We start from the raw sequence: 19,456 nt of genomic DNA, 5'->3' as shown, positions 1-19,456 counted from the left end.
TACCCACTAACGAAGGAAGCCAACAACGAATTAAAATGGTGGGTACAGAATTGCCAGTTATCCACACCACTACATCACCCTCCTGCGGTGAATTTCTTAGCAACAGATGCTTCGTATCGGGCGTGGGGGGGCACAAATAAACAATCTAGCTCTCTCGGCGACCTGGTCACCAGAGGAACAGAATCTTCACTGCAATCAAAAGGAGATGTTGGCCATACTTCATGCTCTCCAAAGTTATGCTCCTCAGATAAGTCGCAGCTCAATCCTAATTCAATGCGACAGCAAAACGGCAGTCGCTTATCTACAGAAAGAAGGAGGTACAAAATCAATAGCATTATTGGAAATAACTTCACAAATTCTAAATTTACTCGATCATTATCAAATACATTTCAACATACATTACCTTCCAGGCAAATTCAACAATTATGCCGATCATTTAAGTCGCCATCGCCGACCCCCGGAGTGGCATTTATTACCTGCATGTGTGGAAGTAATCTTTGCAAAGTGGGGCAACCCAGTGATAGATCTTTTTGCATCAAAAACGGCACATGTAACAAGCAATTATGTGTCTCGAGATTTAACCGATCATCAAGCCTTATTTCACGATGCATTCAGCGTCCCATGGAATTATCCACTAGCATGGGTATTTCCACCCCCATATTTGGTTCCCAAAGTATTAACTCACTTAAATCAGTCGACGGGGACATTTTTGTTAGTAGTTCCTCGGTGGGAAAAAGTATTTTGGCGAGCGGATCTGAAAACCCGCGCGCTATCAGCACCGTTTACTCTGATGAACCTCAACCAACATCTAGTCGATACATCGACAGGCCTCCCACCTCCGAAAGTAGACGAGATTGTACTGGAGGTGTGGAAATGTGGGGGTGGTCTTCAGCGATAGAATCATGGAACTCTGAACAACGCTCATTACTCAAAAACTCATGGCGTAAGTCTACTTTGAAAACTTACCAAACAGCATGGGCACGCTGGATTTCTTGGTGTAGAAATAAAAGTATCAATCCAACAAATCCAACTGGATCACAGTTAGCTCAATTTTTATGTGATCTACATTTAGTAGATAAATTATCTTATAATACGATTCTTCTACACAAATCAGTTGTTGCCACTTTATGTAATACCGATATGTTTTGTCAACTAAGTTCACATGTCCTAGTAAAACATATTTTAAAAGCAATTTCCCTAAAAAATCCAAAAACTTGTAAACCACCCATTTGGAATGTCAGTAAGTTGTGTCAATTCCTAAACAATTGCATAATAGATATGAATAATATATTTCAAGTATCACGACATACTGCCATTTTGTTACTACTATGCTCAGGCAGACGTATTCATGATTTAACGTTACTCAGGATAGATCCACCTTACTGTGTAAAATCTGATGATAATATAATTTTTTGGCCCCAATTTGGCTCAAAAACTGACAGCAGTACTTATAGACAATCTGGTTGGAAATTACTTTTAAATCCCGATAACCGTAATCTAAATCCGCTATTTTGGATAGAGAGAACTATATCTTTGTTAAAAGAAAGACGTGATGCTACAAAGTCTTTTAATTTATTCATTACAATTAGAGGTGTTGCCAAGCCTGCTTCACGAACCGTAATAGCTGGATGGATCAGAACGCTGTTAAAGGAAGCCGATATAGCAGCTACTCCAGGAAGCGTTCGATCAGCTGTAGCCTCTAAAAGTTGGCTAGAGAATAATTCTGTTGAAGATATTCTAGCTCGTGGGAATTGGCAATCTGTTAATACATTCCAACAGTTTTATAGAAGAGAAGTTATTAGGAGCGATAATTCTGATACCATTACTCGATTGTTTAATTCAATTACTTGATTTATCATGGGTTTCGTTTGGTACAGACTAATAATTAATAAAATCATTATAATTTAGTTATACTTAATTTTGTTAGCACAAGTACATGAATTATGTAACATTTATTATGTTACCTAATTATATATAAAATAAAGACGAGTTTATTTTTGCTGTAATCTACTCATTATCACATTGGCGTTTCAATTACTTATTATTCAAAGTACCTAATTATATAGAGCAAGCAGGTATGGCATTGCATATACACCCCTAGTTCCTATTTCGATAACTTAATGCTTCACAAGTCCTGAGCTTTAAGCCCACCTTGTACCTTTGTGTATTAAAATTTAATTAAACAAAGAAGTAGTGGCGTCACCAGGCAATAACAAACAGGTCTCAATGTATAAAGCTTCCAGTGACGGTCAAGTACTTTAATAGCAGCGTTTTACCTGAAATAAAACGCATATTAAAATACTTACCTCACTGGAAGCTTTAATTTTATTTTGCCTGGTGAAACATTGAGTCAATGACGATAGGAAGCACATTTTTACAAAAGTAAAAATCGTGCATCCCCGCCAGGTGTCGCCACTGAGCCGGAAATTCCGGTATAATAATAATAATTTAGGACTGGCTAACGACGGAAACGGAAATGCTCTCTCAATGTATAAAGCTTCCAGTGAGGTAAGTATTTTAATATGCGTTTTATTTCAGGTAAAACGCTGCTATTATTTATTTAACTAGTTACATTTAAAACTAGAAGTTATGCTACTCAATTTGATTGCGTAAATGGTAATCGAATATTTTGTTTAAAAATTAGCGGTTATAATTTAACCACATTTCAGTCAGATTATACTTGACTTGTCTCAAGATCGAATTCTAAACTAATCTTCGAATTAATTAATACTAGAAATAATCTTTTCGAATAATGAATTTTTCAAATTTTTAAATAATGTTTATTATTTGTTTTATATTTTAGAGGACACGTAAAGTTTACGATTGTCCGTTTAGATGCATTTGAGGCATTCTTTTGAATTATGGTGGTTAGAAACCGCCATCCTCACACTAGTAGCATTAATTTAAAAATTTGTATTTAGGAATTAAAGTTAAGAAAATAATAGGCTTAGTATTAAATATATTAACAACTATATGAAATAGTTTTTATTTTAGAATTACATGTTAGAAAATATCATACAACTTATATTTTATCCCATGCCAATATACACCATGTTCAGATTTATGTCACTCGATGCTGAATGCACAGTTCAATATTTGTTATTTGTTTCACACACAAAGAAAGGTAGAGGATAACTTATGGGAGTAAATTTCTTTTATTTAATTGATTGTTGACTACTTATTTATAAATTAAAGTATTAGGGTATTAACTTTATATTATAAATAAAATATTACACTGCATTAAAAAAATAAAATATTATTCTGCATATTTTATATTCTATTTAAAACAGTAAACAAGCTAGTTTACCTGATACATAGTAGCAACGGTTGTCTATAGATGTAGACAATACCATGAACATTATGGAATATATTGTGACATCCATGGCCTTTATTTATTTATATTCCTGAGGACTAAGCTTTTGTGGCTCTATTTATGATGACAATGTCATGCTAAATATAAAGCAATAAAGCAATTTGCCACTAAGTTACTTATTAGTTGTTTAGTATGCTTTGAAGCATAGCAATTTAGTGGCAAAAATATGATTGAGACAGAAATAGAATTTGATTCTATGAAGACGATATTTGTTCAAGAAATGCGCTATATTTTTAGTAAAATAGCAAAATGTTGACACAATTGGTAAAATGTGTTGCTAGCCATGTACCGAGATCATGCTCTTTTCTTGTGGCAAGTTGGATACATAGATAAAATAAGATAAAATTTATGTGATAAAATCACCATAATCATGTTCATTACCTAGTATTTCTTTGCCAAAGGTGGTGATATATGCCTAGGAAAGTTCTACAAAACTGAACCACTAGCATAATCATAATATTCAATAAAGGAAATAATCTTACCCAAGAAATCCAAGTTGGGCTGAGAGATTTTAGCCACTTTAATTGACCAAGGAGCCACTGTCATCATCTCGGTAGGGTCCGATCCCACGATGTTTTCTGTCAATGAAAATTAATGTGTGATCATTTTAAAAAGTATGGAGATATTTTTTTGACCTTCATAGATCGATGGCTAATACACGTCTATGTTCTGTTGTAAGTAATAATTGAAGAGAATAAAAAAAGATTAGTTACCTACAGTTCACTATACCTACTCGTAGTATCAATAACGTTAAAGATGACAAATGGTTACATTTATAGAAATATGTAATGGATATTCGTATATCATTCGGCGAGACATGGAGAGGGTATATGTTCAGAGTTTCTGCATGATAGGACCTAGAACGTAGATATCTGTAAATGAACTGAAAAAACAGATATGGCTCATGAGAACTGCAAGCTGAAATGGTAATGACCACTGATGGGGAATAAAGGTTTTCTACATTTTAGTCTCCATTGGTTTACATGCAGAAACTATTAGTTACCATCGATTATTCCCATACTTCGCTTGACTACAGGTAACTGAAATACGGGCCAATTCCTACGAGATTAGATGAACGCAATTGGTGCAACAAGGTGGAAGTACTTTGTGGCGTAATGGGTTATATTTTTATTCAGTTGTGAACGCGATGACATTGATATTCAATTATTTATTTAAATATCATTACATAAATTGACTATTGTAATAAGTCCAGGCAGTATTCTAATTAAACTAGACATCATCTAATCTATTCAAAAGTTATTCAGAAGGAGATCGTAGCCGTTTGTATAAACTTATACGGAAGTACTTTAACAGTGGAAGTAATGAGCCACACAAAGCCGGATGCATGTCATTTGAATTTCTCCAGGCTCTAGACATTTTCTCGGAAAGTGATGTTGGAAGCAAAATTGATGGTGCCCATAACGAGCGCAATTAACCTACACTTCGTGAAGTTCGTTTATTGTAATACATCTTATAGTAAATAAATAGCTATTATGTTTAGACTAGCAATTTTTGAGCATAAATTAAGTTAGGCATAATTTAAATAGCATAATATAAATATACACACACACATACACATAAAGTGTGTTTTCAGCATGTAATCTAACTTATTCATTTAACTGCAAGATTTAGATATGTAGCATATTTATTATATTATAATTATATATTAATTTCGGACTTGAAATCATGTCTTTAAGTTAATTATGTTTCAGAATCAGCTATGTTTTGTGAAAATGAACATGAAACCAATCAATTGAGATAATAATTACTAAAGTTGGTTTACATTTTGCGATATTATTGTTACACGATTGTATATAGTAATAAAATTTACAGATGCAATAAGAACATTTTAGAAATTATTGTAAAAAAATAATAAAAGCAAATAAAATGACATTCAAAATGTTGTTCCGTATTAAAATTAAACAGAAGATTAACAATTTTAGTGCAAAAAGGAGAAGAAGAATGTAGCTTTGGATCTGATGGGTTTTGGCGTGTTCATTTTAGAATGTTTCCAGTATTATTATTTTTTTAATCAATCGATATCTATAACTCACTTAAGTTGCAATTCAATTTATTATTTTATGTTAATTTAATAAGAATTCTTAACTGTACAGATTGCAGATAAAAGTAATAAAATATACTACGATAAGATTTGTGTGCGAGCTCTGAGCAAAAAAATTTAATAAATTTAATAAAAATCTTGTTTAATTGTATCGTAATAGAGTGGCAAAGAGGTATGAAATGCTAGATAAAATATAAGAAGAGTGGGACCATGTAGGACCAGTGAATGTAGTACAATATAATATTATGACGAAGTAAAACTAAGCTTAAGACTTCAGCATAACTTAGGCATAGTTAAGCACCGCAGTTTGCATATAAGTGAACTGTCCAAATTGATTTTATAGTTGTAGTCATATATCATCTGGTTATAATTACTAAAATGTTAAAAAATCATCAATTTAAATAAATGTAAAAATAAGTAGTTCATTGTAACGCTCGTACATTTTTTAAGCATCAGAATTATCATTTAACCCGTTTGTCGTTCGTTAATACTGAACGTAAGCCTCCCTCAACTTCCACAGGGTCAGGGGGTCGGGGTCGTTGCTCTATCAAAGTCAGGGTCAATTTACACGGGGTTTTCCTGTTTGCTTTCTCTTTGTTTTTCCTCATAGCGTTTCGCAATTATTTTTCAAAGTTAATATCAAAAGTCAAGATAAACTTTATTTAACTAGAAATATTATTAAAATACGAACATTTTATTTAAATAATTATTAATCAATATAGAAACTGTAGTTTCTTGAAATACAAATAGTATAGTGCTAGTGTAATATAATGAAAAATAAGAATTTGAAAACCTACTGACACATAGGTACATATTCATTCTGTACATGGTAAAAACTTTATTATAATAATCGTATCCTGTAGTCGAGGGGTATTTACCTGTCCTTAACTCGATTAATTTTCGTATCGATGGACGAGAAAATAGAGAGTGCTATATGACATTAACAAAATTAACGGGCTTACGTGATTTACAAATAGGAAATAATCTAATTATTATTGAAAGCGATGTTGGAATAAAGTTAAAACTCAATCCATGTATAATTGAAATTATAATATTGATTTTATATAATATCAATAGATTGCACATAGACATATTTGATATCCAATCGTTACTATATAAAGCGATGTAGATAACGATGTTTTTTCCCAATCAATCAATATAATCCGGTAACGCAAATCGTGGGTAAAAACTAGTATTATGTATTAATATATTAAATTAGTCATTCATTGCACCATAAACCCAATAGACTAGGAGGGGTGAAATCCTATACATTTTATTATAAGTACATCGATTGATACCAGATGGCTCAGGACCATTCTATCTGCAAGTTCAGGAGATCTATGTTAAGCATAGGATCATACATAGTGGTGCTTCTTCTTACAGTAATGACATTTCTTATTATATTTTTTATTTGTTATCACAATAATTAACTTGCTATTTATCTTATTGGTACTAGTACTAAGTATCTGCTATTAAGATTAAGTAAGGAAGGGATTTTGTTTAATTCTATCACGCTGATGACTCGGTATAAAGTTTTATCTCAAGCTTCTTTTTTCTAGCGCATTGATGTATCAATTGTGTTTTATATCCCTAATTGCACCTATTCACAACTGTACAAGAACAGATATTACGAAAAATGGAGTAGACACATTATGGTTTGAATATAAATGGCGAGTATTTGACATACTTACGATTTGCGGATGACATAGTTCTCCTCACAGACAGCTCTGAAAACGTGGTTCAAGAACTAGTAAATGAGAGTATGAAAGCTGGACTGTCTATCAATATCAATAAAACAAAGGTATTAACAAAGGGCATACACACAAACATAACATTGAATGGAAAATCCATTGAATATGTTGAAGAATATTTATATCTGGGCCAAATAATTTCTCTTGCAAATGACACAAACAAAGAGATTGACAGGAGAATCGCCAATACATGGAATAGGTATTAGTCATTAAAAGAGATCATAAAAAACAAATATATATCTATGAATGATAAAAAGAAAGTCTTTGATACATGCATATTACCTTGTCTTATATATGGGTATCAAACATGGCCATTAACTGAAAGAAATCTTAAAAAATTAAAAGTATGTCAAAACAGCATAGAAAGAAGTGTCTTGGGCATAAAAATAAAGAACAGGGTTAAATTAGTAGACATTAAAGAGAAAACAAAATTCAAAAATGTTATCTATAAAATAAAAAAAATTAAATGAAAATGGGCAGGACATATTATGCGAGAAAAAACACAAAAATGGACAACAACTGTAACAGACTGGTACCCTAGAATAGGCCAAAGAAGACAGGGAAGACCATTGACATGATGGTTTACAGATATAAAAGCAGTAGCAGGTGCACTTTAGACAAGGATAGCCAAAAACAGAATAGAATGAAAGACTCTGGAGGAGGCCTTTGTCTTTGGACAAGAGAGAGGTGACAGAACAGTTACCGATTGAATATTAATTATATTGAATTGTTGAACAGTGAAAAATTTTATTCAAGAATTGTCTTGGATCAAATTTTTCACTATTGTCTATTATCTATTTTTTTACACTCGTCTATTGAGACGAGCTACATACCAAAAGATTCAGCATATACTGTAGATTGGATCAGGAAGCCTTCACAAGATTCCACACGTGCATCTACGGGTGCGGATGATAGTTTCACGCTGGGTGCCGGACAACCTCACCGATGTTCAGAAGCAGGCAAGGGTAGAATGGTGCCATGATATGATAGACAAATTTGAAGCAGACTCGTCTCGGCGTGTTTACGACATCGTTACAGGTGATAAATCCTGGATTTATCAATACGATCCAGAAACAAAGCGCCTGTCGACGGTTTGGGTTTTTCAAAACGAATGAACGCTTACCAAAGTAAAGCGACTTAGAAGCGGGGGGATGATTTTGATCACGAGCTTTTTCAATTTGACTAGCTCTTTTTTTCTTTTGATTTAAGAGTTTCTTCTTGTCGGTGCAACTAATTCATGCATGACTGGCTACTTGGTGTCAATTCCTTTACGAAACCAAAGAAGTATTAACGCCGAATGATATACTACCAAATGCTTGGCAGAAGTTTTCTCTGTTGTGAGCAACAAGCGACTGAACATAGGGCTACTGCTCCACCACGATAATGCGCCCGCCCACACCGCAATCAAAACGAGGGACTTCCTAAATAGCACACTGATCAAACTCTTGGGTCACCCTCCTTACAGCCCTGACCTAGCATCGTGTGACTTCTTCTTATTCCCAAAAATAAAAAAATCAGCTCAATGGGATACAATTTTCGTTGCCGGATGATGCGCTCTCAGTGTTCGAGCAGGCTGTAAACGAGGTGTTTGCAGCGGACTGGAAAAAGTGATTCAAAAACTGGTTCAGACGCATGAAAGTTTGTATAGAGGCTGGTGGAGAGTACTTTGAAAAGATGTAATAAAAATATGTTTACCTATAGAACATTTTTTTTTAGTGTAGCAAAACTTTCTAAGTGTCCCACGTATATATCATATTATATATTTTCTTTTAAGTCCTCCAGAAACATTAATAATTTAGACTTGACATTAAATATATATATAAAAAACTATGTAACCTTCTCAAGTGTAGGTATATTTCTATTATAAAATCAAATGTTAGGACTCTTTTTATAAGTTGTAAAGTTTTTTAACGACTTTTTCGCGTCAATAAAATTCATACAACCCTCCGCTCCATTTCCGTAAATAGCCTGTACCAATTTTATACCGTAGGCTGCCACTTACCTAATCACGACATTAAGATTAATACGTTTATCTAAACAGTTTCAGAATAATTGATTTACAAGTTGTTAAAAAAATTTGTATTTATAAACTGTTTTACAAACAATCCATTTTTCCATTAATATTAACGGATTTTGGTAGTATAAGATTACAATATTAATTAATAAAAGGTACCAAATACTTATTCCCATAATATGTATTAATATTTATTTCTCGATTACGATTAAACCGCTTTATGGATACTATTAAATCTGCTAATAACAGGTGGTAGTTCATTTGATAAGCTAATATGTAGGTTTTTTTAATCTATTTCATGAAAATAAAGCCGCGAGTCATAGTTACCTGAATAATAAGAAAGAAGATGTTATGTAAGATGTGTTTATGTGTAATAAATTAAATTGATGGTGGTGACAAGAATCTTTAAGACTATACAAGAAGCATTGATTCCCGAGCATGACAGATGAGTAAACTCTAAATTTGTTCAAACGCTATACTGTCGTGTCTGGAAATTTTTGTAAGTAGGTATAAAATTAATTTAGTCCAGACATTCGACTACATCATTAAAATTTCAAGTAATTCATATTATGTGAATTTTATAAGTATTTAGCTGTAAAATAACAAACTAATTGTGTAACTAATTATTAGATATTTCCTGTATTTTTACGTAAATAAAAAATAGGTATGTCAACTGAATTCTATTTGGCTATTTTGCGAGAGATTTGAAGTTAATATAAAGAAAGTCTGTCGGGTAGAAATCTAACAATATACGAATATACTAGAAAAATATTGTTGAATAATGTTCATAGATATAAAGATCGAGGAGAACACAAAAGAGAATCGTTAATATCTTTAACGTGGTTGTTACTTAAATATCGTTGTCCGATGCACAGATGCCGCTAGAGATTTCTTATTCATCAGAGTGTCATTAAAAGCGGATTTATATTTGACAGTTAAGAAATGCAGCAGCAACTAAGTAACAAATGAGTTTCAGAGTGCCAGTGGCTGCAATGTAATCAAAAGTGCTTCTGACGAAAGGCTTGATTGTTGTGAAAGCTGTCTCAGCAAGTAATTGAGTAAGATTTTAATACTTTTTAATAGGTATGTTAAAATATAATTTTTTTAATATAATAGCATCTATTTATGGCAAATTTTATTATGGTATAACCATGAAGTTCAAGTTCTTAGAAACGAATTGTGCGCAATTATTACTATTGCGATAATTTGCAATATTGTTTACTAATTACATGATTATATATATAGTCAACAAAATTATTGATTCAGTCGAAAAAATGTAGCATGACTATTCGGAATGACTAAAGTTCACAATATAAATAAAATACATAACAACGTTCATACAGAACTAAATCTATGTAAACTGTTTACAACAGTTTTAAATAAGACCTTCATTGTTTCGAGTCTGCTTTTATCATATAAAGCGATTCATACTGATAAATATTGTGTAATGTATCATGCATGAGAAACTATTTAGGTATTTGGGGTTGTTATGAAATTGTCAAACACGAGCAGAATCAAAGTACATAGATTCCATTTGCTCACTATTAAAATTAAATAGAACACTTCTATGACTTAATAATTATCAAATGTCAAATTTTATTGCTCTAACATGATACAATTTATTACTGTTAAATGATAAAAATGGTTTTAGGACAGTAAGCACACGTAAGATCTTTTGTGATGTATGATTTAAGGTATTTATCTCTTAAAAGAATATAAGTATTCACTGAGTATTAGAGCTAACTTAAAACTTAACCGGGAGCATACAAATGGCAGTATACAAAAAAAATTAAAAGATGTATTCACTCACATATATATAAATTAAAAGAAATAAGTATATATATATATATATATATATATATATATATATATATATATATATATATATATATATATATATATATAATTTAATGGAAATAAATAAAATATATAACCTACTGCTTCATATTTAAGAAGAAAGTACAAAATAAACTGTATTTTTACAAGTTGTAAGAGTAATGGTTTTTTTTTTCGATTTAGTAGTCACACGGGACTGATCCCATTGTCACTGAAGAAATGACTATCGAGTGACAGTTCGTCTGTATTTCCCACTGGAAACATTATATTTCCTTACGATTTCATGAAATAAAAGAAAGTGGCAAATAACATAAGTAGGATAAATGGCTATATTATAACATTAGCTATATCTAAGTAAAGTTTAGTGTGTTCTGTACAATATACAAATAATATATAGTAGTACGTAGAATAATAGATTTGTACTAAATACAGATATTAATTGCATATTGACTGGCTATACATTTGTCATAATTGCATCTGTAATCTGGTGATCTCAATGTGGTCATTGGCATTGCATTAAAATTGATTGTGTCTTCTATTGATAGGTAGTGGGATATAACAAAATTTAAAAAAATAGCCAGAAATGAAGTACACTGTATAAAGGTAGCAAGTTAGTAATTATTTGAATACTAATTGCCATTTCATTACTATTCAGTCGATAAAGTATTTCAATTTTGTGAATAATTCTGGTGCGTGTCGTGAGCGAGATAAGCTTAGAGTGCAGTGGTTAATTATTTGCTTTTCATCACTGGAATGTAAAGTGCCTATTCCATACAAAGTGGTAACTGTCACCTATAGACATGATTATGGAGATTACAAAATACTGTGCCATTCTCTTAATGCATTGCCATTAAACTGTCATATTCCAACCATTCAAACTGAAACAAAACTATGCAATTAGAGTCACCCATTCAGATGACTTTTGAAATATATAGTTATACACAGGGTTGCAATAAAAAGCTAGTAAGAGTATATATAACAATGGAAGTACGAAGATTGGAACATAATACAATCCATGTTTCACATATGTGCCATATATACAGCATAGTTAAGTTTGTTTAGTATGAAGACATGAAACAATTGCTTTATTAATTGGATGATTTGAATAAATTTATTCTGTTTTATAAATATCTGGTACTGATGCATATTAAATTTTTATATTATACTTTTCTTTTGTGTTAAAAAATCTTTATATAAATAAAAATACTCGTATATTTCAGTACGTAATAGGAAAATAATATTTTTTTTCAAACGTTCAGTCTAATAGACTCTAAATGATGAGAGAATCAAATTCGTCCATTTTTGCATTATACCTCTATTTTGTCATCTGTTTTGTTACCCACAACTCAAACAAAATATTGTCTAATAATTTACTGATTTTCTCAATTTCAATTAAATTAATTATAAACGAGTAAGTATAAGGGTAATAAATTATAAGTCAATATGGATAAGTTTGTTACCATTTATATACAACAATTTACAAATTTTCACCGCATAATTACATTTCTGTTTTGCCAAGTTGTCTGAGCGTATAGCTATATAGCATTAATTGTGCCTTTTATACCAATCATTTTTTGTGGCCTAGCTTAAAAAAAATATAATAAATGTTTTATTAGTATCACTTGTGCTACATCAGAGTTACCGTCGACTACGGAAATTAAAGCAATTGACAGTCGAGTTATATTGGAAGGTCAAGGTCAAGATTTAAGTACTTAAGAAGTACTTTCGAGATAATTTTAAAAAGACGAGGTGCCCGACTTTAAAATAACAAGACCCTTGTTACTTTCGCCGAGACTTTACTTTTCTCTAATTTAAATTACTTCACTAATTACTTGATTAACTGCCTATTTATTGACCGTTCACGTTAAGGCTTCAGCCTGTAATAAAATAATAAATAATATTTTCTGCATATTGAAAATAATACCTACATAATTTATGCTAATATTTTTGGTTCTATGGATAAAGCTGCGTATATAGGTAAGTACTTACTAACGTTCTCTGTCTATATTTAATCACAGAATAATTAAAAAAATCTGCCAGATGTGTAGGTAACCACTGTTAATTAATATTTGTCATTAACATGTCGAGAATAAAAATTAAACAAAATCTCAATATCCAGCATTTCGTTGAGAACACAGAACATGTTTATTTACGTCTTGTTTTTCCATTAATGAAGCAATTTCCAAGTAAATAAGGAAGTTATAATACGTACCAATAAATTCTAGTCCGAATAATTTCCAAGTGCCTCGCTTGGTCACAATGATTACCTGCGGGCACACATTGCGATGTATCTGGTGTGTAGTGTAATGCAAGTAGTGTAGCGCTTCCACCACCTGCAATGTAAACAGACAGTTAATAGCTATGTACATGTTTCGCACTTTAAAATGGAACAGGAATAGTAATTCGGGTTCATTTAAAAGTGTGGCTTCTATTTCGTTTGATAGACATATATAAAGGAAGCTCTTTAGACCGTGCACACACTGTGTATATCTGTTAGTAGACGAAAATTAAAGCGATACATTACAATATTCAATTTAATTTTACTGTATACGTACATATAATAAACAAATATGAACAATGTTTGATAATTGTTTTCACAAATAGTATAAATTTACTTCCAGTGTCGTAATTGTTGACCCGTATCAATTTTGTTACGAATATAATATCGGTTTTTGTTGTAGAATATATATATATATATATATATATATATATATATATATATATATATATATGTACATGTATTATATATACGTTCAGTAAAAATATTCTGAAAAAATTAAGAGAATATGCAGATAAACTAGATACCTATAATTAATTTACTGTACGAAAATTTTGTACCCTTTATTTTGATTGTACAATAAAACTTTCACTCAGTGAAGTTACCGCGGAGATTCAAATACAAAAAAAAACTAAACTAATTTGAAATATTTATATAAGCCGAAGTTAACTTAGATATCTAAACACCTGTGAACAACGTGAATAAGTAATTTAATTTGAAGGCAAATTTGGCCGACGTTCGTTTTTTGAGGCAAATCGATTACGCCGACAAAAGTTTCAATCTACAAGTATTGGTTTTATAAAACTTAAGTATGCGGTAACTTAATTAAATTTCGTTAAACGTACCTAATCAAATATTTTTGCAGTATAGTATACACGCATAATTTATAATCAAATGAGTTTACATATTTTCAATAGCCTGAAGCGTTCTAAAAATTCTTACGACATTTTTTCATGGGAATACAACAAGAAAACGGAACTGAGATAATTTACGTTATATACAAGTTCCAGGTATAAGCTTATTTAGATTATACCATTTTCATCTTCAAAAACATTCATAATACCAAATTTCGAGGAAAATGTTAGAAATAAAAGAAGTTTTACATAAAAAGAGCAGGTTATATGCAATATCACTGAAAGGAACACAAATCGATTAATGAAATAATAACAAATACGTGAACACTGATATACCTGTGTGTGTAATCACAGCGTCATACTTTAAAATATTGACGCCCGAATGAAAATGTAATTGAAAATAATTTTCCTTATTTTTATATTGCGGGAAGAAAAGGTTTCCACTTAATTAAAACTTTTAATAAGTCAAATATAATAAAATAATTCTTATTAAAGTAGACTAAATATATATAAAAAACCGCAAAGTTAATATAAAAAATTATAATGTAAAACCAATTACACTTCTTAGGCTTTTGACCTAAGATGTTCTATAGAAATATTGTCACGCTTGAATTTAATTTTTTGTGGAACAAAAAACAAATATAATTAATATTGATTAAAGTTATTAAATTTATAACTAAAATTACGTTCGGAAGCCAAGTGAATAAATTGAAGAGAAGTTTGGCTGTTAATATTTTTCTCAACCGACCTTAAAAAGAAGGAGGTTCTCAAATCAGTTGTATGCTTTTTTATGTTTGTCACTTCATAATAATGAAGTTATGAAGGTTTAAACTTATTTGGAAATTTTTTATCTGAAAGGTACTTACAGATTAGTCTAATAGAAATTTTATCAGAATCAATTCAGTACTTTAGTTTTTAAATCAATGTAACTGGTTTTGCCACGATCGGTGTCGTTGAATCGAATCCAAATCGGTTTTTTTATTAATAGTTTCATTATCATTAATATCAATTTACAATTTTTTTTACTGTATTGATTTCAATTTACATAATATTTGTATGATTACAATAGGTACATCTTAAATGGAATTGACAATATTTGATATTTTTAGTGGCACGCCATTTAGTGAAATCATTTGAAGAATTTTATGGTTCTACAGATTAAATGAATCTTTATTATAATTGTAAATAAATATTATGTTCATAATCTATTAATCAAAAAAATAAATATTATCCACATAAGAAGTAGAACGATATTTCTAATTAGCAAACTTTTTTTAACAAATTTGAAAAATTAACTTTAGTTATGAGTCATGTTTTTAATCAAATGATTTAAACTAAGAAAACAACGTATTTCTAAGATAATTCTGGTTAAAATTTGAGCACAGGTAAAAGGTACCTACCTATTACGGTACCAAGAGAGGGAACGGGATTATAAGCAGTGGGGTTTGACGACCCCATTGCTGGCAATACGAGTAGAAGGGCAACGTCCTCGTGGTCCCTCTTGAAACTTGTGATTAATTCTTGGTGAATTCGTCACTATGGGCTAATTGGCATGACGTTTTAGTTTTTTTTAATAGATGATGTTCGTGATGTCACTAGGAAGTCAACACGGTGGTTTTCAGGAAGACCACGTGAAAGTCGATCTGACAGGATATATTGCTAGCAACGAGATAAGTAGTCCGCATTACTAACAATCTCTCTCCGATCACGTTTAACCGGTTGGATTAAAAATTAAATGGTAAAAAAATTAAATACCTTGACTAGATATGGTTACCTTTTAATTTTTATACCCTTTAAATTACAATACAGAGCCTGCATTACATGAGTCTGACTTAATTCGTTGTTTCTCGTCAAATCAGGAAGTTGTTAAAAGTTTCAATTGTCTAATTGCGAGGATAATTTTTTTTATACAACTTAGAATAGCAAACAAGCTGACGGCCCACCTGATGGAAAGTGGTAACCGTCGCCTATAGACATGAGCAGTACTATGGACATAACAGAATATACTGTTTTACCCATGATACTCCTATGCGTTGACACTCAGGTGTTATTCCTCTGTATCCTGTAAATTCACGCCATATCCCATTCTTCAAACCGAAATACAGCCATGCAAATACAACTGCTTCACGGTAGAAACACGAATGGGATAGAGGTACCCAAGCAATCGACTTTTGTACAAAATCTCTCTCTGGTGAAATAATATGTATCTCTATAATTTGAGTTACAAGCTAGATATCAATTAATTGGTTAGTCCTATATTAACAGCCATCAATACCGTGACTGGCGAACAGATGGACATACATGATGAAATTTGCATAACAGTATAGAAACCATTACAATCTCGCGATAATTTAATTAGAGGCAGGGGTAGGTAAATAGGGCGTGAATATGTAATAATGGAGAGATTAATTTGTTGTATTAATCAATGAGCAATAAATTGCCCTAGTAAATATAATTATATTCATAACATGGCATGCAATATACCTATGTCAAGAATCAAAATGAGGTAATCGTCAGAAAATTCATGAAACCTACATAAATGTTCCATGATTCTTAGAAATAAATATTTCATTTGTACATTAATTTTTTGTTAGTATAAAATATATGGCAATAAAAGTAAGAAACAAGGTGAAATTATTATTTCTTTGGAATTCTTCGAACAATGCACACATAGACGAAAGTATATATTAATTGTTTGTTACGCATAGTGAATCAGTTTTCTGGTAGCCACATAGGTAATTTATTATTGTACGATTTTATTTGATAAATACAATAAATTGGTTTAATTTTATGCATGGTACAATTGTTTGTTGATATTTAATGTTACCGCTGTGTATATAGATAGCATCGTAACGGGCTATGTTTAACTTCGATAATTCCAAGAGGTGCTTCTTTGAATTAATACAGAAACGTTAATTAACTAAGCGCCTACGTCTGCTACACAAAGTACTGAGTGGTTTCAGTTAACTGATTCAATTGACAAAACAAGACAATACCACAAGAATAAACTAATATTTGGTAATACAGATGATGTTAAAAGCAACCTTTAAATAAAATAAAATTTAAAAGTCTATTTTTATAATATAATATATTCAGAAAATAATAAATAATTGAAATTGATTTTATTAAAACACAATCCTTCATCTAAGAAAACAAAATACTTCTTGATTATGGATTTAATATGTCTTTACTAGTTTAATACGTTATATTAGTAATGGCATTCACATGACTAGATAGGCGTATATGTCCAAATTAGAATTATTTATAGGTTTGCTAATTGTTGATAATAAAATATTTATATTTATAAAGTAAATTGCGACTTATACGCGAGTAATTAATAATATGCACGTATGTAGTATCTAATCTAGACATTAGGTAAGTGTAGAAACATAATTGTAAATTTAATATTATATAAAAAAAATTCTTTGAGATCACTGCCAGCTGGTATGGTACCTAGGAGACTTGCTGCATTTCCACGCTGAATAGTTATGGAATTGCGTTGATCAAAGTAAGGCCACCCTTCTGGTCGCCAGAGGGTTCTACCAGCCGGCGTAAAATCTCTTTGAAAAGATTCATGGCTTCGGGGCCCCACGGACCCAGAGAGCCAGAGCCAGACTTCAAACGCCGCAAATATATATCCATTTCCAAGGGATGAATATTTACGGCGATTTGATAGTCTCCTGGAGTGTTGCGGCGGCACCAGCCCTCTTGGATGTACTTGGAAGGTGAGACGGCGACACCGTGCCGATGCAGGTGAAGTCCCATACAAGCGGACGTCCTATCCTCCAAGGTACCAAGGACATCTCGTCAGTTCTCTTGCTGTCTTCACGTATCTAGTATTTAGTCTAGAAATTATATTTTTTTATACCACTGAGGTGGCAACAAGCGTACGGCTCACCTGATGGTAAGCGGTTACCGTAACCTACGTCAGCAATGTTAGAGGTATTACGTGCGCGTTGTCGATCCCGTAGAAACTTCTTTACCCTTATTTTAAAAAACTCCATGCTGTAGTTTTTTGGAAAACCTCGAAAACGAAATGAGCTTCCTCATTAAAATAGAGAAATTATATCTGAATTTAAAGCATAAGTAGCAAATCGTTCACTTAGAATCACCTACCCATCTATTGGATATTTATGTTTACATAATAAAATTTTTCATATCAATATGGTGTATTTTAATTTAATTTTTTTAGTTATTATATTACTCCATGAGTATAAGAAGATTAAAAATGCATTTTAAATAATTATTTCCAAGTAGAGAAAATTGTGCAGCCGATTTCTTTAATGTAACAACATTTATGTTGTAAGGTAAAACAAGATACTACTTATATTGTATGTTTGTTTTAGTATATGTGTAGGTACATGATTTAATACATACGTACTTATATTTACTTACATGCATACCTATAAAATATTACCTTCCTTTTCCGATAGTATAGGATAAGCAACATATTTAGGTTATTTATATGTAAATTAGATACAGTTGTGGTATATACAGTTTATAATTTTATTGTGTTAGGTATAGTTATACAGTTTATACATTATTCAGTGCAACAGTAGCTAACGATGTTTCTTGCCGTAATACGAACCCGAGGATGCTGATAAAACAAAGAAAAAGAAACAATGCTTTTCCTGAATTTCACTTTTGTGTTTCATCGCTGCTTCCTTTATAAAGCAGTGTGGAAATATGTACCTATACACCTACTCCTATTCACGAATACATTGTGTGTTTAGAAAAAATATAAGTAGTATGATTATGATTTATATATTTAGAGTAAATTTGTATATTAAATGAATTTAATGAATGTAAGGTTTACATATCTTAAATATAAAATGTCAATGTCAGAACGCTCCTGTAAATTATGTCTTTTGTTGCTGAGTCATTAAGCTAATGTCGACTTGCTGTAATTAAATGCTTGCATCTAAATATTACAATAAAATCTATTATTGTGGAATCCAGCTTATTTATTAAATATTACGATAAATTTATGATATTCATAGAATTATATTACGCACTCCACGTTCATACTTTTTAAACATAAATAGAATTTATATTTATAGATATATAATATAAAAAGAAAAATATGTCGATCTACCAGAGATATAATAGATATATAGTAAAGAAAAAATATAAAAAAATTGTTAATTCGTCAGACTCATATGTTTCCTAACACAATATGTACTAAGGTTGTTTGCGTCAGATGAAAAATTATATGAACATGCAGATATGAAATAAATTGTTCCTGTGAACAAATCAGCCTATTTATTACTTCTTATAAAAGTAATAAA

General features: G+C 31.1%; 1 protein-coding gene across 6 annotated transcripts in view; it reads right to left on the bottom strand.

The window, feature by feature from the left end:
- LOC113520742 (SCY1-like protein 2) overlaps positions 1-19,456 on the bottom strand; it is a 139,207-nt gene that overhangs the window by 23,712 nt on the left and 96,039 nt on the right. For all 6 annotated transcript variants that reach the window (XM_052896673.1, XM_031911649.2, XM_052896670.1 and 3 more), the window contains exons 4-5: positions 13,249-13,369; positions 3,856-3,951 (exon numbers count right to left, since the gene is read on the bottom strand). In XM_052896673.1, coding sequence (XP_052752633.1) covers positions 3,856-3,951; positions 13,249-13,369 — 217 coding nt within the window. The remainder of the gene's footprint in view (positions 1-3,855; positions 3,952-13,248; positions 13,370-19,456) is intronic.

This window comes from Galleria mellonella, unplaced genomic scaffold (genome assembly GCF_026898425.1).
Source record: "Galleria mellonella isolate WM207_F2 unplaced genomic scaffold, CSIRO_AGI_GalMel_v1 utg33, whole genome shotgun sequence".
Classification (NCBI taxonomy): Eukaryota; Metazoa; Arthropoda; class Insecta; order Lepidoptera; family Pyralidae; genus Galleria; species Galleria mellonella.
Note: the sequence above shows the minus strand (reverse complement) of the source record. Positions and strands in the feature narration are given on the sequence as shown.